The sequence below is a fragment of the Carica papaya genome, chromosome 4, assembly GCF_054855325.1.
Source record: "Carica papaya isolate Zhongbai chromosome 4, ASM5485532v1, whole genome shotgun sequence".
Lineage (NCBI taxonomy): Eukaryota > Viridiplantae > Streptophyta > Magnoliopsida > Brassicales > Caricaceae > Carica > Carica papaya.
In genome coordinates, this window is record NC_142312.1 from 23645916 (window position 1) to 23668684 (window position 22769).

Sequence of the window (22769 nt, forward strand, 5' to 3'; positions counted from 1 at the left end):
CAAATAAAAAATTACTTTATATAATTAATTAATAGTGAATAGTAGTTTTTTCCATGAAATTAATATAATGTCCATCATTTTATTTTACTTAATAATAAAACTGTTAATAAATGATCTAATATAAGCCACCATAAAATTATTAAATGCTAATTAATTATTAATAATTCAATTTTAAAATTACTATAATAATAAATTTACTAAAGAATATTATGACAACTCATTACTGAGTAGAATGATATTATAATAAATTTATATTAATAATTCAATGTCCTGTAAATTATGAGTCCCATATTTTACTTAATGACATTAACAAAACACTCGGGGTAATATTTTTAGTTTCTTTTGGGGTTAATTATTAATAATTTTAAATTCATCTATTTTTATTCTCATTCTATTTTTTTTTAAAAAAGTAATTTTGAATAATTTTCCCACCCAAAAAAAAATTACCATTTTACATTTTTCGTAGTTATTAAAAATCTAAAATCATTTTGTTTAATCAGTTAATAAAGACAATAGCTTTGAGTTTACAGCATTTAAAAGAGAAGAGAAGACAGGCGTTGGGGCGGGGGGCTGACTGACGGTCCCACCGTAAGCTGACTAGACGACCTTTATATACGTAGAGAAACCCAAGAAATCTCTACGTGTAGAGAGACGAAGGCCCACGAGGTAACAGCTTATAGAGAGAGAGAGAGAGAGAGAGAGAGAGAGAGAAAGAGAGGGGATTTCAAAAGTTTTTATAGAGAGAGGTGTGTACATAAGCCTTCACAATAAACTGGTTCAGAGAGAGAGAGAGAGGGTTCGTAGTGGACGCTCGGTGATTCTGAGGAATTCGAACGTTGTTTTGGTTTGTTCAAAGTATTAGCTGATTTTCGTTTTCTCTGCAATCTGCATTGGTTCTTTTCTCGATGAGCTGAAGATCAGAGCCCTGTTTTGCTACTTTCGAATTTCAATGGTAAATTTCCCTATGATAAACTGCATGTGTTGAGTTCGTTGTTTATTTCTGTAATTTTTTATTTGCTGCTTCTTTTTTTTTTTCCCGTTAACCGTAGCATGTTTGCTTTTGCTTCCTGCTTTCGGATTTTGTTTGGAGAACTGTATGGGCATCCTGGGTCTTGTTATCTCCTTATCAGAAGTATACTCATGGTTAGGTGCAAGATAAGTTCACGAGAGAATATTGTGTCAACGAAGAGATTATATTTGATATTTGAATTTTCGTTAAACTTGACACTATAACCGTGTTCTGTAATGGATAAGATCAGATGTATAGGAAGGAGCAAGGAAACGAACGATTATTTGAATTTTTTTGCCTGCTTTTTGACTTGAACGTTAGGTGTTTAGGGTTCATCGCTTCCTTTGAATCGTAACTATGCTTTGCTGTTTGTATCTAGCTGAGATAAGATGAAGACAGCTTGAGAATTTTCCGGGTCAGCATAAGAGCTTTTTTCCTTGCTGGAGGCCAGCCTGCCGGTTCTTGTTGCTTGCATTGTTTTGCTTTTGGGTTGCATGATAGAAATGTATGTATGATGTGTTGCAAAAAGAAGTCAAGTTGCGGAAGGAGATTTTAGGATAATTGCCTTAACAAATGTGTGACTCATTTTTTCTTTTAAAACCTCAATGGGTGACTACGTTTAATAAGTTTCGGAATTTGGGATTTCCATTTTGTTTCTTGTTTGGCTTTAAATTTATTGTCATATTGCTTACTGTTTCTCTGGATGAGTAGCTTGATATTTCAAAGATCTTCAATGATGATATTGTATTTGCAGGCTGCCCCAGATAATATAATTGTAGGCTCTCATGTGTGGGTTGAAGATCCTGTTTTGGCATGGATTGATGGTGAAGTAACCCAGATCAAAGGCCGTGAGGTTCACGTTAATACAACAAATGGAAAAACGGTAAGTATGCTGACAATTAATGAATTGACTTTTCCTTTTATTCAGGACAGGTGCTTCTACTTCTAATTTGTTTTTTCCAGAAAAAGAAAAAAGACGTCCCATTATTATGACAAAACTGATTCATTACTATATTCCATTTTGGAACTTTTTGATAATACAAATTTAAGTATTTAGGTCTTAGAGTAATATCCTGAGGGGCTTGAGATGCTCAATAATACTGAAAAGACATTTTGAGAAGGCTCCAATTAAAGAACTGAAGACTTATTGTGCAGGTCAACTTAGAAAACATAAGAGATGATAAACAAGATTTTCTTATATAGATGGACTCTGAAATACTACTGGCCACTTGATTTTGTTAAAGCACCAACCTTATGGTTGGGGGGGGAGAATGGTAAGAAGTTACTATACTTCTGTGGTGATTAGTATTTCGCCAACCAAACAAATACTAATGCCACCTACATTCTGGGAGCTAACTTGGGGATATGTTTTGAATCTTATGTTTACGATGATCTCTCTCTCTCTCTCTCTCTTTTTCTCTGTCACACACACAGACACATATGCACACATGCGTATACACACGCATGAACAATAAGCAAATGTAGTTATTGATGATGTAGTCGAGAAATGCCTTAGGTGCTGGAAGGGAAAACTTTCTCAGCCCCAAAGCTTCATTTTCTTCTACTTCTCAAAAATTTAGGCATGATGGTGCCTTAGCATTAGGTATTGATAAAGCTTTGTCAGTGAAAATTGGGAAATGGTAAAAAGTAGTGGCCCCTTAAAATTATAATAGTTCATCTATGGGAACTTTGGAAGATATAGCAAGGAAGTTTTAAGAGATACTCAATCTCTCCTTCAGGGACATTCTCTCTTCCATAAATCTAGCGTATGACGATTCTGTTGCTCCTGGTTGTCACATTTGTTAGTATATTACTCTGTGGTTCCTTCATGTTTGTTAACTAGCCTAGTTTGGTTGTAATATCATCCAAAATTTTGATCTTCATTAAATTCAAATGTACTTTTTGCACCATCTTCTGTTGGAAGGTGTGAGTATTAAGCATAAATTACATAGTTTCAATTGGCTTTATGGCTTTGTGCAGGTTGTAACGAGTATTCTGAAAGTTTTTCCCAAGGACACTGAAGCTCCACAGGGAGGTGTCGATGACATGACAAAGCTGTCTTATTTGCATGAACCTGGCGTTTTGCAAAACTTGGCCACTAGATATGAACTCAATGAAATATATGTAGGTTATTCTAATTCTATGTTTCTTTTTCAAGATATGATGAGGAACTGAAGTAGGGGTTCAGTATTCAAGGAAATGCTTTGAATTATTATTTTGATACTAATGCTTTGACATTGTAGACATACACTGGTAATATCTTGATCGCAATTAATCCATTTCAAAGATTGCCTCATCTGTATGATACTCACATGATGGAACAATATAAGGGAGCTGCATTTGGGGAGCTAAGCCCTCATGTTTTTGCTGTTGGTGATGCTGCATACAGGTGATTTACGTAGTACGTCCCGAAAATTTACATATCTTATGCATGTATATATAAATACGTGTTTCATCTGTTTATCTCTTTTGGATGATCTTATTTATGTGCGATGGATAAGATAATAGGGCGATGGTTAATGAAGGAAAAAACAATTCAATTCTGGTTAGCGGAGAGAGTGGTGCTGGTAAAACTGAGACAACTAAAATGCTAATGAGGTATCTTGCATTCTTGGGTGGAAGATCCGGAGTTGAAGGAAGAACTGTGGAACAACAAGTTCTGGAGGTAAGATTTAGAAACTTTTTCGAAAAAAAAGGATGTCCTCTCTAATATTCGTAATTATTAGTCTACCTCTTCATGATTTCCTGAAGTTTAAGTTGATACAAGTTATGTCTGTTTTTGATGTCTTCATGACATAAATATTGCAGTCCAACCCTGTTCTCGAAGCCTTTGGCAATGCGAAAACAGTTAGGAACAACAACTCAAGGTGTGTAATTCTTCACGTTTCATTCTTTTTTCGAACATGGTGTTAGTTAAATTCTTTTTGTAAAAATGTTAAAAGTCCAATTATTTAAGTAATATCGTTAATTTTAGTTAAATTTCTATAATTGCCCAGCTGTAATTTTTAGGTTCTTATTGTACTTTCGGCTTTTCTTTGTCATGGCTTTATGATATAGTCGTTTTGGTAAATTTGTTGAAATACAATTTGACAAGAATGGAAGGATATCTGGGGCAGCAATTAGAACTTATCTGCTTGAAAGGTCTCGTGTTTGTCAAATATCTGATCCAGAGAGGAACTATCATTGCTTTTACCTTCTTTGTGCTGCACCATCAGAGGTACTGTTCAACCTTCTGCTCCTCACTTTTTGTCCCATCGTGTGTTCTTTTAATCTAGCAAGTATAGCAGTGTGAAGGTTAAAATATTTGCAGGACATTGAGAAATATAAATTGGGGAAGCCTCAATCCTATCATTATTTGAATCAATCAAATTGTTACAAATTAGATGGTGTAAATGATGCACATGAATATCTTGCAACCAGAAGAGCGATGGATATAGTTGGAATTAGCGACCAAGAGCAGGTTCCTCTCTCTATGGTTCAAATTACTATTTTTTTTTTTGTGTGATAATTATGCTAGCTTCTAAATGTTTACAGTTTCTTTCAGGAGGCAATTTTCAGGGTTGTTGCTGCAATTCTTCATCTTGGTAATGTTAATTTTTCAAAAGGAAAAGAGATAGATTCCTCAGTCATCAAGGACGAGAAATCAAGATTCCATCTCAATATGACAGCAGAACTTCTTAGGTACATTTGTCTCTTCTGCCTTTCCATTATCGCTTTGGTTTTTCTTTTTTATTAAGTGGTTTATTAACTATAGCCAATTTTTTTACAAATTAAATCATGAGACAGGTGTGATTCCCAAAGCCTGGAAGATGCCCTCATTAAACGTGTGATGGTCACACCTGAGGAGGTTATCACAAGAACCCTTGATCCTGAAAATGCAGTTGCTAGCAGGGATGCTCTGGCCAAGACAATATATTCTTGTTTATTTGACTGGTCAGTGACTGACAAAATCAATTTATTGTGTTTTCTTCTCGAGACTTGAGATGGATGTGTTAATGTTCTAAAATGTAGGTGGTAATGGGTTTTGCACTTTTATCTGCAGGCTCGTGGACAAAATTAACATCTCAATTGGACAAGATCCAAACTCAAAATCCATCATTGGAGTACTTGATATCTATGGTTTTGAAAGTTTTAAGTGCAACAGGTAAATTTGTTATATTGTTAGAAATTAATTATTTTTGCCTATTTCTTCCTCTGCAGAGAGTATGATTCATGTTTAGTTTTTGGTTACACATTTCTTTTACCAGATTCCATATAACATTTCAACTATATTTGTTTATCCTTATTATTGCATATCCTCCATTAATGTCCTTTTCTCTTCTCTCTTTCTGATAATATTTCTTCTTTTATCCCAAAATAGTCCTTACTAGCTCGTATAAATTTTGATTATAAAGGCATTGCCACTTTGTGATAGTATACTGGAAAATCAAATTCAAGCATATGTTTTAGGATGGCTCTAAACTGTTTGTCTGCCAGGTATTTGATTGCAATATAACAATGACTGTAAATTCAAGCAAATGTTTTAGGATGTCTCTGAACTTTTTGTCTGCCAAGGTATTTCATTGCAATATGATATTGACTGTAACTTTTACTACATTGAATTATGAAAATCATAAGCACAGGTTGCCTGCATCCTTTTTCCCTTCCCTCTTCCCAGAAGCCAGGAGTTCATTTTTTCCATTTCCTTTTCTATTGTAAAACAGTTTTGAGCAGTTCTGTATCAATTTCACGAATGAAAAACTGCAACAACATTTCAATCAGGTTGGTATTCTCAGCTAATGGGTTTTATCTTGCAAATTTGGAGACATGGTAATGGTTATTCTGGCGGTCTTTACTTGCTTCTTTGCAGCATGTATTTAAAATGGAGCAGGAAGAATATGCCAAGGAAGAGATAAACTGGAGTTATGTCGAGTTTATTGATAACCAAGATGTTCTGGATCTAATTGAAAAGGTCTTCAGCTGTTCCCTTGTCTAACCTTTTGTATCACAAAGTTTTCTGCTCCTAATTTGCAGATTCCTACTCTTGATATATTTCATGGTTTGGGCAACTAATGCAAGCATATATTAGGGAACTAAACCCTGACCTTACTCTCCATGCCTTCTATAGGAGGAGGGGTCATCTGATCAGAGACGGTTGATTTGTTCAGAATTCACCATTAACACGTGTTTTTTGATCATTTGCAGAAACCAGGTGGACTAATTGCACTTCTAGATGAAGCCTGGTAAGCAAATCCTTTATATTCTTAATTCAGTTTAGCTATCTTATTCATGAGCATTGTAACAGACTTACTCATTTCTGGAACTTCTACTTTTCGTTTGGAATGCTGTGCCTTTTTAGATATCACTTTTCTGCTTTCTTTTCTGGTTTGATGCAGCATGTTTCCTAAGTCGACACATGAAACCTTTGCTCAGAAGTTATATCAGACATTTAAAAATCACCAACGCTTCATCAAACCGAAGCTTTCTCGTACTGATTTTTCTATAGCACACTATGCAGGAGAGGTAAACGTGGTTTCTGTTTGTTAGATTTAGTTTTCCTTGTCAGCTTGCTGATGTTTTACACCTAGATTTATCGACGGTTCCCCATCCCTTAGGTAACTTATCAAGCCAATCAGTTTCTTGACAAAAATAAAGACTATGTTGTCGCCGAACATCAGGCTCTCTTGACTGCCTCAAAATGCTCCTTTGTGTCAAGTCTCTTTCCCCCACTTCCTGAAGAATCATCGAAGTCGTCTAAATTTTCTTCTATTGGGTCGCGATTTAAGGTAATTTGGATACACTTTGTTTCTTGTTTGTGTTGGTAGCATTTGTGATATTATGGTCTGTGGATCTTGAAGTTGTGTTTTATTTTTGTGAAAAATGGAGATCTAACCTCTGTTCTTTAACTGCCCAATGGAAAGGTATAATTATGATCCTGCACATGCTTTTACGCTTAGAAGTAGATCAATTTTTACCTTCCAAAAGCAAACTATGTTCCTCTTCTTCTTTTGTTTAGCAATGATCTGCGATCTTTCACTTCTTTTGTACTCTTGTGATCTCAAAGAACCATATGTTTGATCCTATTCTGGATCAGATCTTAGATTAAGTTCTGCTGGTCCTTAGGACATTGTTTTCTGGGTGACAGCTCGTTCTAGAGTAAACTTTGCATGGTCTATTTTAATTTTTTTCAATTTTTTAGCTTTAGGCATAATTTTCTTCTTATTTTCTCCTACTTTTTGATTGTACCCCTTTTCATGTTATTTTAGTGTACTTAGAAACTGATAAAACAAAAAATTTTGTTTTGCAAGTTTCCTGTATTTAGCTTTGTACAACATTTGTAATTTACAAGAAAATGGGAAGTACATGTTAAAAGTTGAGTTCAAGTAGAATTGTCCCCTGTTTTTGTTACTTCTTGTTGCATCATTGCTTGATTTGATAGAGTCCAATTAATGTGTGTCATACTTTTATGCAGGGTTGATAAAATTTGACTTGAAATATTAAGTTGGTTTGGTATAAACAAGTTTAGGTCATAAAAGGGTTTAATTCGTTACGTTAACAATTGTGTTTAAAGATTTTTTTTTTTTCTGAAATAGTGTTTAACGAGTCAACTATGTGAACATTTTAAATGGGTGAAACCAATCATACAATATGAAGTAATTTGTGTAGGCTTGCTTATTAGCAAATCTTTTGTTATGATAATGCAAAAGAATATTGAAATAAATAATAATATTATATTTCTATTTATTTATTTCATATTTATATTATGTGGGGAATTTAAACAAGTGAAACAAATCGTACAATATGTAGTAATTTGTGTAGTCTTACTTGTTAGCAAATCTTTTGTTATGATAATGCAAAAGAATATTGAAATAAATAATAATATTATATTCCCGTTTATTTATTTTATATTTATATTATCTGAGTAATTTTTTTGTTGAATTATAAATGGGGAATTTTAGCTCATATTAGTTACTATTTTTTCAAATAAATAAATAGATCGAGCATGCTATACAATGATTAAACCTAATTCATAAGTATCTTAAACATACTGAATTGGTTGAGTTAATTTTCTTAGTAGATAAATGAGTTAAAAGGATCAGATTTGAGTTTGAGAATTCTAACACATAATAAATCGGTCAGGTTTATGTTTGGTGATAGAGCCACTAATATCCTATGTTAGACACAATCTGTTTAGACATGACTAACACAAATTGCTGTTTCCTTGTTACTCTTCCTGTTTTACGAGCTTGACACTGATTGCAAATTTATGAATATCACCAAGATTATATCTTATAACCTCTCATTTTGAGAAATAATTTTGACATTTTGTTTTATCTAAATTTCAGTTACAACTTCAATCTCTGATGGAGACATTGAGTGATACAAAACCTCACTACATCAGATGTGTGAAGCCAAATAATGTTCTAAAACCTGCCATTTTTGAGAACTTCAACATCATTCAGCAACTGCGTTGTGGAGTAAGCATACTTTTGATTAATGTGTCCTGCATTCACCCTTATGGTAGATGTCTGGTTTCCAGTGGAAGTTTAGATTTTTGTGAATGGACTGAATTTTTATAAATGCCTATACTTCTAGGGCGTTCTTGAAGCAATTAGGATCAGCTGTGCTGGATATCCTACCAGACGGACTTTCTATGATTTTCTTAGCCGTTTCGGTCTACTTGCTCCAGATCTCTTGGAAGGAAAGTAAGTACAAATTATCCTATAAGTGCGATTGAAGATATAGAGTTACAAATTTGAGTTCGAACAATTAGCTTTGGAGTACTTTGAATTGAAGTTCTTGTTCTTTTGCTCTCTCTTTTCAGCTACGATGATACGGTTGCAACTCAGATGATTCTTGATAATAGGGGACTGAAAGGGTACCAGGTAAACTGGGTTTTCCTCTGTTATTGACTTTCTTTTGTTCATTCGTTTACTTGATATATTTATCAATGGTTATGACTACCTTTTAACTTGAAAGCTTGCAATCTCTCTTTAGTTGGTTCTCCATTTGTTCAGTTGTTGAGATGGAAATGAGTAAATCCAGAAAGGATCACCTTGAGTCACCCCTTATTTTTTTATTCAATACAAATATGAGTCTGCTATCTCTTTTGTGCTCAAGACTATATTTTGTTATATGCATAACGTTGTCATAGTTTTCCAAAGTGCATCTTTATTTTTTAAAAAAAGTTTTCCAAAGTTATCTTATTTCATATCAAAATGAATCCAAGTAACCGATGCTTTCATGTATACAAACACTAAAAAAAAATGTGATGAGATGCCTCCCCTGTTTTGTTGGACAAGTAGCATCCAAAATTTGCCAATTTTCTTCAAAGTTATATGTGAGGCATAGTATATTAGAGTTTCAATTATATAATCTTAAACAATATTTGAGTCTACAAGATGTAAATAGTTTTGGAAAATGATTTACCTTCTGTTGGACATTAATTACTTGAGTAATTACAATTGTACTCAGCTGCTGTACTAGATGGAAAATCTAAATGATAATAAAACCTTGAACCAAAATTTCAATTAAGAGAAAACAAATGAGTTTAACAACTTCTTTTTGGGTTATCCAGTATTTGTGTTGAAGCCTTATAAGTGAAATATATATTTTTTTCAGTTAAATAAAAAGATTTTACAAGATCAACACCTATTTACCAGAGATTGGGCCTTATGTAGTTTAGTTGATGGGCACTTCATATATTTTTAAATGTCCTTACATATATCAGCAATACCATATATTTCCCCCAAATCCTTTTCTCTCTAGCTTTTCAACTTCTAATTTTACTGTGTTCTTAACAGATTGGAAAGACAAAGGTTTTCTTGAGAGCAGGTCAAATGGCTGAGTTGGACGCTAGGAGGGCAGAGGTGCTTGGAAATGCAGCCAGAACAATTCAACGGCAAATCCATACATACTTTGCTCGCAAGTTGTTTATCTCGTTACGCAAGGCTGCAATTACGCTACAATCTCATCTACGAGGTATTTTCTTTGGTATTCTGTTAAGGATTATTTGCTTTAATTCACTGTTAGATTTTGGATTCTGATTCCATATGATAAATATATGGTTATATAATAATGAAGAGATCATTATTATATTGTCGAGTGAAAAATACATTTATATCATTTGTTTTACAAAACTATTTTCTTAGGTTAACAAAATCGTTTAGTAGAAGCCTTCTTAATGCATTGACTTTACATAAACACTGTTAATATATCAGTCAGCCAATGGGGAAATGATAAACTAGAACATCCAGAACAGTTCTCTTTTGTATTTTCTCAGTGAATGTAGAGTACTTTTCAGCCTTTTCAAGTCACTAAATTCTTTGTTGTTTTACCTGGATGAAACTTCTAATCTCCTTTTATCTTGCATTTTATAGGTGAAATGGCACGGAAAGTGTATGAGCAGTTGCAGTGTGAAACAGCAGCCCTAAAGATCCAGAAGAATTTCCGCCAGTATATTGTCAGGAAATCCTATTTGCTAGTAATGTCATCTGCAATTATATTGCAGACAAGCTTGAGGGCAATGACTGCACGAAATGAATTTATGTTCAGGAAGCAAACTAAAGCTGCCGTCATTATCCAGGTATTAGCAGTCTTTAGTTTAGGGTCCTTTCATGATAGGGGAATAGTGCATCTAATTGTACAGATAAAGTTACACAATTATATTTTGGTGTTCAAGTAAACAGTAATTCTCCAATTCTGAGTTAACTTGTTATGAATATATGGCCACAAATATTTGATTCTCATCTATTTGTGGTTTCCAGGCTTACTGGCGTTGTCACAAAGCTTATGTTTACTATAGGAGTCTTCAGAAGGCAATAATAGTCTCTCAATGTGGCTGGAGATCCAGAGTTGCTAGAAGAGAGCTTAGAAAGCTTAAAATGGTTGAATACTATTTCTCTACATTCCTTGTATTTGTTTGCAATGCAACTTGGAGTTGCATTTTGATTTCAAGTGTTAACTTATGCCATACATTTATGTAGGCTGCAAGGGAAACTGGGGCTCTTAAAGAAGCCAAGGATAAGCTTGAAAAGCGTGTTGAGGAACTTACATGGCGATTGCAGTTTGAAAAACGATTAAGGGTATCATTTCTTATCTATGTTTTCTGAAGCATTTATATGTTTCTCAGTATGATGTGGTGAATGGAAATATAGATAAGAAGGTTCCTACTAGCCTGTGGATTTGCTTATAATTTCATTTTACTTTTTGCTGAAATACAGATTGATCTTGAAGAGGCAAAAGCCCTAGAAATTGTTAAGTTGCAGGATGCATTGCATGTGATGCAATTACAAGTCCAAGAAGCTAGTGCTATGGTTCTCAAAGAACGAGAGGCGGCTAGAAAAGCAATTGAAGAAGCACCTCCAGTCATCAAAGAAATCCCTGTGATTGTTCAAGATACAGAAAAGATCAATTCATTAACAAATGAAATGGAAAGGCTGAAGGTAAACGACTACTTATCGAGATCATTAGGTGGTGAAGAATTCTTTGACAATTTTATTGGTCCTTCATATGCTTGTAACATCATCAACTGCCTCAAAGTAGGCTCGTTGCTGCTAAAGTTAGTTTTACATCCAACTTTTGAATAGTATATGTACATACAATGGACGTGCTTATTGACATGACTCAGCTTGTGGTAGTGCATGCTTGAAAGTACGCCATCTGAGAACCAATTAAATACTGCTTGTTGCATCTTTAGTTGGTCCCTGGTGTCTTTATCATTGCGTGTCATGACAGGTTGAAGTTATGGGGCTTCATGTGATGAATATTTTCTTAAACTCCACAGGCTGTTCTCCTATCAGAAATCCAAAAAGGAGAGGAGACAAAGCAGGCTTACGCTGATGCTCAGGTCCAGAACAGGGAATTGGCTAGGAAGCTTGAAGAAGCAGAGAAGAAAGCTGATCAACTTCAAGACTCTGTAGAGAGGTTTGTTATTAAGATACAAAAAAGCAGCATCAGTTTAGGTGTTATTGCATTAAAGATATAGCTGGCTTCATGACTTCTTCCAATTAAATTTGCACAGTTTCCTTTTCGCCCGCTCAGGACTATTTCTTATCTCTTCATCTGGAAAGTATTCTTTTTGGTAGTTGGCTGAAGAGAGTAAGGATAGATCACATCCATTTATCTTAATTTTACATAGAGTGACTCTATTTGCAATTCCTCGTTGCTCCCAATGTTTTGCTCGGTACAGAGCCTGTTATGGGAGCTGGGGCATATGGCTATAGTGTTACCATTTAGAGCACAGTCATTGTGTTTCACATTAAGTACTTTAAATGAAATCTAATCTGGCCTTTTATTTCTGTAATCAGGCTAGAAGAGAAAGTTTCTAATTTGGAATCCGAGAATCAGGTAATCCGTCAACAAGCACTTGCCATATCACCAACTCGCAGCGCTTTAACTGCAAGACCAAAGACAACAATTATTCAGGTGCTGGTCACAGGATTCAATTGGATTACAACAAAATTCCTCAAAATATAACATGTGTATGTATAATTTTTTTTCAAATTGCAGAGAATCCCAGAGAATGGAAATATTCTGAATGAAGATATAAAGAAAGTATTGGTATGGGTAACATATTGCTTCTAGCACATCATATTTTCATAAAAAAGAAAAGAATGCAGCCATTTGTTGCACTTTTCTGAATACTTGTTGTGTATTCCTCAGGAACAAGAAACCGAGAATAAGGCCCAGAAATCTCTTAATGAGAAGCAGCAGGTAAATAGCACTTGTAACCATGTCCAACTGTAAAAGATGCATAATAAATCTCCATTTGATGCTGCATTTTTTATTTTCATCATCCCAAAAAATAATTTTCTGGTTTTGCTCTTGATCATGTTGCAGGAGAATCAAGAGCTGCTACTCAAGTGCGTTTCACAAGATTTAGGATTCTCTGGGGGCAAGCCCGTTGCTGCGTGCCTGATATACAAATGTCTTCTACACTGGAGATCATTTGAAGTTGAAAGAACTAATATTTTTGATCGTGTAGTTCAAACAATAGGTGCTGCAATTGAGGTATAAAGAGACCACTATCTTACTTAAAATGGCACATTTAATCTTTTACATGTAATTTAATCCTTCAAAAAGTTTCGGGTTTGTTTAAGCAATCGGTCATGCTGAGTCTGGAAAGGAGACTTCATATGCTAAATTCTTGTCCCCTGAATGATCAATACGGAAGCAAAGTAATTTATTTTCACATTAATGCTTTATCCCACATGTTGAGAAATGTGAAGTGTATTAAAGTAGGTTATTACCCTCGTTATAGTTAAGTGTATTTCCTTTTATTGCGTATGTAAAATTGTATAAATAAGTCCCTTATATCTCAATAATAGACACTTCATTCTCCACACGATATCAGAGTTTTAGATTAAGAAAGAACGTTGAACCTTTTCACCAAACCCTATTCGGTATTCATTGTTGAAATAAGAAAATCCTAAAGGTGGTCAATCTTCATAGTTGGCCATCAAACTCCAATTGCTGGACACCACAAGACCGGTAACCTCCACCACAGGATGGCCTTAATAGCTGGCCCTAGCTCCCAAGCCACAAGGCCAGAAACCAGCCGACCTTCATAACCGGTCCTATCCTGCAAGCCGCATAGCCAAATTGCTCCCTGTAGTCACCACCCCAGCCTGGGGGCACTTCCCTGTCAAGCCAGAAGCCAGCTGCAGCTCCCTGTAGCTGCCAGCTACCAACCTGCACAGCACCTGTTGTGCCCAGCCAAGCTTTCTACTTCCCTTGCCGCTACAACTTCCCCTGTCCTTCCGCGACTTCCTCACAACAATTTCTCTGCTAAGCTTTTGCGGCCAGATAGCTTCGAAATTTCAGCCGGTAATCTCCTTCCTATGACCTCTTATTTGGCCTTAATTGCTCTAAAGTTCTTACAAATATGTTAAGAGGTAACATCCCAAATTGCCGGTACAAACTTCCACATGGGAAATTCTACACAAAGAACTGGCCAGTTTTAGCCAATCCAGGTGGCTTATTGTTTCAATGGTAAAGATTATCTGAGCTGGTAATTGATTCAAACCATTCTCAAGGGAAAAGGAAAACTAAGTTACTCTTTTGGCACGTGATCAAAACCAGGAGATCCAACATTTGTTGAATCTCATTTGAAGAATCAAAAGGATCAGCAGAGATCATACTATCTCTTTTAGAAACAATAAGCCCAATGCGGGAGCTGTTCTTATTTTCATTTCTGTAAACTAAATGAAATGAGCCTAAACCTCGAGGCATACAAGACTCATGCTTTTTCCAGGTTGAAGGATCCGAGCTGGGTACTGGAAATGAGATAAGCGTTGAGAAATCACATTCCTTCTAATGTTGATATGCCTGTTGCACTTAGACAGCGGACAAGAGAATGCATTAAGCAACCGCTATATCAAATTTCAAGTTTTGTCTCATTCGGAAAATGCTCAACATGTCATCGGAATTTTCTCGAGTTTAAATTTAATATCCAATTCTAAAACATTATCTGAGATTTTAAATTGTGAGGAATTGAAAAAAAAACTATGAGTGTTGAAACATAGACACTTGAAACATAGATACTAAGCTAGACATTGTGTATGCAGTTAGTGTAGTGAGTTAGTTCATGCACAAACTCAAAAAAGTACATCTGCAAGTTGGCTACCAGATCCTTCACTACTTGAAGGATACTCCTAGGAAAAGAACTATGTTCAAGGACTACTCCTTGAAGTATACACCTACACTAATTATGTAGGATCACTAGTTGACAAAAGATTTACCTCTAAGTATTGTACCTTCTTCGGAGGAATCTTGTGATTTTAAGAAGTTAAAAATAGAATGTGGTACCCCAATCTAGAGTAGAGTCAGAGTTTAAGGCTATGACTCAAGAGGTATGTGAATTCGTATAGTTGAAAATTATTTTAGAAGACTTGAAGATTCGAGTAGGTCTATGAGACTCTATTGCGATAATAAGTGGGTTTTAATGTCGCTCATAATCCGGTACAACATGATATGATGAAGCATATTGAAGTAGACAAATATTTCATCGAAGAGAAACTAGATAGTGGATTGGTATGCACCCCATATACGACCGCTTTGCAATTTGCGGATGCATTAACTAAAAGATTAAATAATTTTAGATTTTAGAGTATTATTGTTAAGTTGAGAATTGATAACATTTATTCACTGATTTGAGAGGGAGTGTTGAGAATTAAAGTATATTTCCTTTTATTACTCTTGTAAAATTGTATAAATAAAGTGCCTCATAGATCAATAATAGACACACTTTATTGTCCACACCATGCACTAATATTTGCAAACATTTCGTTATTCCAGGTCCAGGATAATAATGATGCATTATCCTACTGGTTATCAAATTTATCCACATTACTGGTGTTACTTCAACGTACACTTAAAGCTAGTGGAACCACAAGCTTAACTCCACAAAGGCGAAGGTCAACATCAGCTTCTTTGTTTGGAAGAATGTCTCAGGTAAGTAATTCTTTCCAATCACTAAAACATCTTGATATGCATATTGTCTTGTTCAACATAGTTATTTATTTATTTTATGCATATAGGGGCTTCGAGCTTCTCCTCAGAGTACTGGGTTCTCGTTTCTCAGCGGGCGTATGCTTGGTGGACTGGATGACCTAAGGCAAGTTGAGGCCAAATATCCAGCTTTGCTTTTCAAGCAGCAACTCACAGCTTTCCTTGAGAAAATATATGGAATGATAAGAGACAATTTGAAAAAGGAGATATCTCCATTGCTTGGATTGTGCATCCAGGTAACTAAGATGCTTCTATGCCAAAAACTAGAGATTATGTAGAACACTTGGAATTCCTCCCTTAAGGACCGGAGGAAAGAAATAAGTTTGGGAACTCACTGTACCATTTGGTGTATTATTTATGTATTCTTCTGTTAACCGAATCTAGAGGAGATTTATCAACTGCTTACAATTATGGGCAGAAAGATGCATATCTTGAGACAATACCTATACTTACGTCTTTTACTTGCACTTTTGCAGTTTCATTGTGATTGCAATTCATTCTTCTCCTGCTGATATTCTTGACATAGATTTTCATATTGGCATTGAATGATGTCCAATATAGGTTTTTGTTCCCTTTTCATAGTATTAGGATCGTTGGTTCCATACTTTCTCTTTGTTTAAAGGTCTTCCTCTCTTCTAAGGAGGATCTAGTAGACATTCCTTCTCCATGAACTCCTTGTTCTTGTTTCAAATAGTAATAATATGACTTTGGATAATTCGGATTTGAGAATCTATTGTTACTTATATGTCTCCATATTTCATGGCCACAAGATTGCCTACTTCCTTTTAATTCCTTTTATGTCATGATGCAGGCTCCTAGGACTTCCCGTGCTGGTTTAGTAAAGGGACGTTCTCATGCTAATTCAACAGCTCAGCAAGCTCTAATTGCTCATTGGCAAAGCATTGTGCAATCCCTAAATAATTGCTTGAAGATAATGAGAGCCAACTTTGTGAGTAATATTTCTAAATAAAATGATTACAACTGAATTTTGCGAGCACTTCAAATAGCTTTACTGTCTCTATGTTGTAATGGTACAGGTTCCTTCATTCCTAGTTCGTAAGATGTACAGTCAGATATTTTCATTTATCAATGTTCAGTTGTTTAATAGGTGAGTTTACTCAAATTACTGCTTTCCTAGCTAACTGCTTCTGATATAATATTTGGAACAATATTCCCTGAAACCAAAATTTCTATTTGCAGCCTCCTTTTGCGGCGTGAATGTTGCTCATTTAGCAATGGGGAGTATGTAAAAGCTGGGCTTGCTGAATTGGAACAATGGTGCCATGATGCAACTGAAGAGGTAAAGCCTAAAGGGATAAATATACTCCTATATTTAATGTGTATTATGATTTGTGTATATAACTATTCTGATATTTTATGTAGTAGCTTTGATATGGTGAACAGGTAGGCAAAAGCATTCAAGGTGATTTTGTTAATCACATGAATATGTTATTTATAACCCAGAAAATTTTAGGATATAGAGTTCTAATCTGACAATCATTGGGATGTAGAACCCCAATAATACCAAAAAAAATAAAAGAATGGTAACATACGCAAACTATAGTACAGATTAAATATAGATTAAATCTAAGAGTATATTTATCTCTTTAATGCCAATTTATATGTTGTCATTTTTCTTTTCACTTCTAGAGACTAAGATGTATTCGTGTTTATCTTCAGTTTGCAGGCTCAGCCTGGGATGAGTTAAAGCATATTAGGCAGGCAGTTGGTTTCCTGGTTTGTTCTTTTCATTTGGCTTTCATGTAAATACTGTGATTGCAGTCCAAAATTCTCTTACATTTTTTCCTTATGGCAAATCAGGTCATACACCAGAAGCCTAAGAAGACCTTGAGAGAGATAACAAATTATCTTTGCCCTGTGCGTTACTCTACTCATTACCAACTCTGAACTTCCTCCCTACTTCCCTCCTTTTTCCTTCAATTTGGCCCTCCCCCCAGCCTTACTGCCTCTGTTATCTCTAACATGCCTTTTTTCAGGTGCTCAGCATACAACAACTCTACAGGATCAGTACAATGTACTGGGATGATAAATATGGCACGCATAGTGTATCTGCTGATGTAAGTTGTAATCTTTATTAGTATTCTTCTTTTCCACTCTCCGGTATGATATTTAGAATCTGATGAGAAACCATATTATTGATGCTTGGTTTCATGCTGAAATTATGGGGACCCTCTTTTTATTCTTCCTAAAAAAGATTGAACTTATTCTATTTCGTAGATTCAGTTGTACCTGAAATAGTTATGAATAAATAGGCTTGTTTTGGTCAATGGATAATTGCTATTTATAGCATAATGCCAGAGTTAGAATACTACTAATACAACTGCAAGCTAGGCTGAGTTACTCATAAATTTCACTGTTATTGAGAAAAACAATTAGCTGTAAGCTCTCTGGTGAAAATGTCAGCCAATTCATTCTTCTGTCTGATAATTAGAATCTGGTGAGAAATCATTTTGTGGTGCCTGGTTTTATGCTGAAATTATGAGAACCAGCATTTATTCTGCCTAAGCTGTCTCAAACAAAATGTTGAACCTGTCCTGGGTCACTTTTTAGATTTGTTTGAACACTGAACAATATATGAATAAATTGGCCCGTGTATTGATGTATAATACAGGAGATAGAATACATATCATGAACAAAAGTCCTGTTAGAAATACGGTAAACTAATCATGAAGTCATAAATCAATAAAATATTGTAGGATAGTTATCCCTTTACCCCTGCACAAGTGATGCGGTGTAATACACATAGATTTGGTTGGAAATGAGAAAAATGTTTAACCTATAGTGTGCTGGTGAAAATTTCAGCCAATTCCATTCTCCTGTCTGATAATTAGAATCTGACAAGAAACTAATTTTTGAAGCCTAGTTTCATGTCTTCATTTTGTTCTGACTCAGCTATCTCAAAGGAAAACATGAACATGTTCTGCTCATTTTTCTATCAATTTGTACAATGCAGCATTTATATGAATAAATCAGCTTTTGTACTGATGTGTAGTGAGTGTGCTGTAGATAATACAATACATGAGATAGAATACAAGTCCTATTAGACATATGTAAACTGACCATAAAGCTATACATCGATCAAACATCTTAAGATAATTATCCCTTTAATCCCTATGCAGGGTTAACTGCACATAGATTTGACAGTAATTGAGAAAAATATTAGCTGTAACCCCCCTGGTGAAAATGTCAGCCAGTTGCTCTTGACTAGGAATATATTGCTCAACAGCCTCATTCTCATATGCGAAGTGAAGATCATGGTCAATAAATTTAGACAGAACATGTTGTTTGGGATTAGCCACGTAAGTAGCATTGATATGGTCATAGACAGAAATTGTCTTTATTGAATGGCAGTTTAAATATGTTAATGTTTCTGTGTCCAACATAAATTTGAAACAACCACTAAACTGCTCTGTAACCTTAGCAGTAGACTGGGAGACTGTTGTTTATTTCTTAACACTCCAAATGACTAAATTTGACCGGAGGAAAACACACAACCTCTAGTCGACAGTCTTGTACCAGGACAGTCACCCCAATCTGCATCCAAGTAAACTGTAAGGTTCATAGATGAAAATACAACTGAAGACTGTAATGAAGGGTCCCTTTAATTTAATGCAGATTCCTTTTAACTGTTTGATAAGGATCATCTCTTAACTCATGCATCTTTTGACAAGCCTGATTTACAACAAAGGACAAATCTAGTATAGGGAAAGTCAGATATTGATCTACACCAGCTTCCTTTAGAATATAGGATTAGCTAGGAACTATTCCCCTGTCCCATTTTGCTTCCATGCTACTGCATCACAGGAGATCCTATACATATACTTAGATTAATCCCAAAATAGACCTTCTCATTGGCTGTCATGTTCACATGGAGAAAGTAATGGAGTGGGCTAAGATCAGTCATTAAAAATTTTGAATTTTACATCTATCAAAATAATTTGTAGGAGGGAAATAATGAAGCAGTAAATGTGATCTCATCAACATGCAAACAACATACATCTATGTTTCAAATGGTGCTTGAAGATTATTAACTTGGAGATATTGTCTTAGCTGGAAATAAATCCTTTCACGCGAAGGAATTAAGTATAGCCCTAGGCAAATATTTTCAAACCAATTATAGCTTTCTGAAGTTTGGAAACATACTTTGAATGCGCATTGTCTTCGAAACACTTCATGCACACATCTTTCAAGATCCTGGAAAAAAAACACATTTTTCTCGTCAAGCTGATGTATGGACCATCAATTTGGCACACGAAGGGAATAGCAATTGAAAAGTAGCTGGCTTTATGACCAGACTGAAGGTCTCAGTCAAAATTGATATCTGGTTGTTGTGGTGTCATTGGCAACCAAACAGGCTTTTGCAATGTTCAAGCGATCACAGCTTTCTGTTTGATTTTGTAAACCCATCTGAAACCATCTATTTCTTAGTCAGTGGCGGAGGAACAAGCTGCTAGATGTTATTAGCTTCTGATGTATTGGATTCTTGTGCCAATAGCATGTTGCCAGAGAGGTTGCTTTGTTGCTTGAGTATTATTAGTTGGTCCTTCAGGTAGTGCACTTGATTTTAGATTGTTGTAGTGGTATTAGATGCCCCGAAAAAGACTGAATAGACTGAATACCCTGGTTTCACTCCTCAGACATAGCTCAGGCCTGCCTTTTTTACTTTTAATGCCTTTTTGGATTTGCCGAGGAAAAGTGTTTAAGGCAGCTACCATGGCAATTATTTAGAAAATAATTAGTTACATGTTCAGATAAAAGTGCTTACTGTAAAAATAAATAATTTTTCTATTTGTAATATGTGTGTGTATATAGATTATGGGGATGCATAGGTAACTTATGTTCAGAACATAAACACTTTAAGCTGATATAGAAAGAACCCAAGAGTGGATGTGCATAATTATTTATTTATTTGTGTATTTTTACTTTACAGAATAGGTAGATTATGTTTGGATTTACTTCACCAAATAGGTAATTATGTTTAGATGTTTATAAGTGGCACAAAAAGCAGCTCCAAACAACTTTCTAGCACCTAATGGTGTCCATTGCCTAACTTGGTTTTGATTTGATCCATGTTGAGGAAATTTAAATCAAAAAAAAAAAAGATGCTACTTGGGCATATATCACTTTCAGCCACAAGTGCATCTATGTCATAATGTTTCTCAGAAGGCCACATCTAATGCAGGTGATTTCAGCTATGAGAGTTATGATGACAGAAAATACAAACAATGCAGTAAGCACTTCATTTTTGTTGGATGATGATTCAAGGTATGGTTTAGACAATGTGATGGCAATAAATGTTTTAGCAAGTTTTATCTGTGGCGATAATTCAAGAATGTACTTTTTGGCACAGCATTCCGTTTTCATTGGATGATGTCTCCAAGTCAATGGAACCACTGGAGGTAATTGATATCGATCCTCCGCCATTGATCCGCGAAAACTCAGGTTTTATATTCTTATTACAGCGCTCAGAATGAGAACAAGAGGATGAATGTTAGCATCATTTGTTGCAATCCATCTCCAATCTTTGCCCCTCCAAGATGGATATTCTGCAATACTTGTGCGTGTATATGTCAATTGTGCTACCTCACTTTGTACTTATAATTTGCATACAATCCTAGGATTGGGAATAAGTAATTGTGGTGGTTGGTGGTTTAGATTTATCTATGATTCTAGTTTCTATAATGTCTCGGGGAAGGAGTATTAGGGCCATGTAATTCTCCATCCTCTTAGTTAAATTATTTACAGGTGCAGCCTTATTCGCTAGGCTCATAGAGGTTATATTGTAAAGAAGAAGTTTGGTATAGTGATCCATGATGAAGTTCAAATATTTGTGCATTTTGATTTTTATGTTTTTGTGGTGTTGACTCCAGTCGAGGAATGAGACTAGAAGGGATGTTTTTGAAGTCTTGATCGAAGAAGAGCGCATCCGCCATGAAAGCGGCACATCGCATTATAACAATTAACAACTGTAAGTGGACAAGCTACCAGAGCAATTGCCTGGAAAACACGAGGAAATTTGGTGGTGGTGACGACAGTGGTCACAATTTGCAACCTTTGAGTTTTTTGAAGTTGCAAACATTCAAATGTTTCCATTTTTTATTCAATGATTCTTAATTATGCATACGGCACGGTTATATATATATATATATATACATGCAATAGAGCTTTCAGAAATGTCATTGGCTAGAGCTTTCAGAAAAATATCATAGGCTGGAAAAACAGACGACGAAGGCATTGTAATTTATAGGAAGCCACAAATGATTGAATCTGCAACAAAATTTAGTGGAAAAGAAAATACTTGTGCCAGTCCTTGATTACCTTGTTAATCACAACTATAATAAACAAAACAAAAGACCAAAGAGATTTAATCCAATATAATTACAGGTTGTATTAAACTTGTATATCCACACATGCATATTTTATAATTTGAATGACTCAAGACTAAACCCAAATAATCAAGTTGACCCAAATTGAAACTGTTTGGCTGAGAGATTTACATCAAGATTGTTAAATGTTTTATTTTTAAATCACGACCATCATCATCCTGTTACATAATCACAAATTATTAGTCAAACAAGCGTCGCTAATGTGAAGCTTCCATTTTCTTTGGCAATTATAAAAATTATGATCAATAGCCATCACAAATATATAAAAATGGGCAACTAGGTACCTATATGTCTATATATACATATACATATACATACACACTCTTAAGCTCCTCATTACAGCGTGCATAGATACATTAATCACCATGGAGACAGGAGGAACAACTACATACACTCGAACCTCAGAGGCGCACGCATTAATGGTGGAAGACTGGTTCTCTCTAAGGGGTGACTTACTAGATAAGACACGTGGGAGCTTAATGGTTGTGGCAACGGTGATCGCCACCATGAGCTTCCAAGTTGCAGTAAACCCACCAGGCGGTACGTGGTCGACAACCACCGTGCAGGAAGACGGGTGTCCGGTTGACTCGTGTAAAGTTGGGAGTTCAATCATTGCATATACTAATCGGAACATGTATGTGGCGTTAATCATTAGCAGTACGGCATCATTCTCTTCGTCTCTCGGTGTAATTCTTTTGCTGGTGATGCGACCAAAGTATAATAAGAGGTTTGTGATAATAATCTTGGTCTTGTCCATGTTCGCTGTTCTTTTCATGGCAGCTAACTATATAGTTGCTATTATGCTGGTTCGGGAACCAAATGATAAAACAGTCAACACCATATTCACCTTTTATATACTGTTC

The 22769-nt window shown here is 35.3% G+C and overlaps 1 protein-coding gene across 1 annotated transcript; it reads left to right on the forward strand.

Annotated features, from left to right (window-relative positions):
• Positions 1-638: 638 nt before the first annotated feature.
• LOC110818460 (myosin-17-like) lies at positions 639-21355 on the forward strand. Its single transcript, XM_088218253.1, has 39 exons — positions 639-952; positions 1764-1892; positions 2990-3133; positions 3253-3398; positions 3518-3674; positions 3818-3876; positions 4067-4226; positions 4320-4469; positions 4554-4690; positions 4796-4942; positions 5052-5153; positions 5713-5770; positions 5859-5960; positions 6194-6231; positions 6385-6511; positions 6604-6774; positions 8335-8466; positions 8585-8694; positions 8814-8874; positions 9793-9970; positions 10369-10574; positions 10756-10875; positions 10975-11073; positions 11212-11433; positions 11775-11914; positions 12298-12415; positions 12500-12550; positions 12653-12703; positions 12830-13000; positions 15287-15442; positions 15529-15735; positions 16311-16448; positions 16537-16607; positions 16700-16799; positions 17180-17236; positions 17321-17377; positions 17497-17577; positions 20703-20785; positions 20871-21355. The coding sequence occupies exons 1-39, from the start codon at positions 950-952 to the stop codon at positions 20992-20994; spliced, it is 4563 nt and encodes a 1520-aa protein (XP_088074379.1). The 5' UTR covers positions 639-949; the 3' UTR covers positions 20995-21355.
• The last annotated feature ends 1414 nt before the right edge of the window (positions 21356-22769 follow it).

What these genes read in the sequence shown, in the direction of transcription:
- LOC110818460 (XM_088218253.1), top strand. An exon ending in GTTAGGAACAACAACTCAAG is followed by an intron (nt 3,877 to 4,066) that starts GTGTGTAATTCT and finishes TTTATGATATAG; the next exon opens with TCGTTTTGGTAAATTTGTTG. An exon ending in TGCTTGGATTGTGCATCCAG is followed by an intron (nt 15,736 to 16,310) that starts GTAACTAAGATG and finishes GTCATGATGCAG; the next exon opens with GCTCCTAGGACTTCCCGTGC.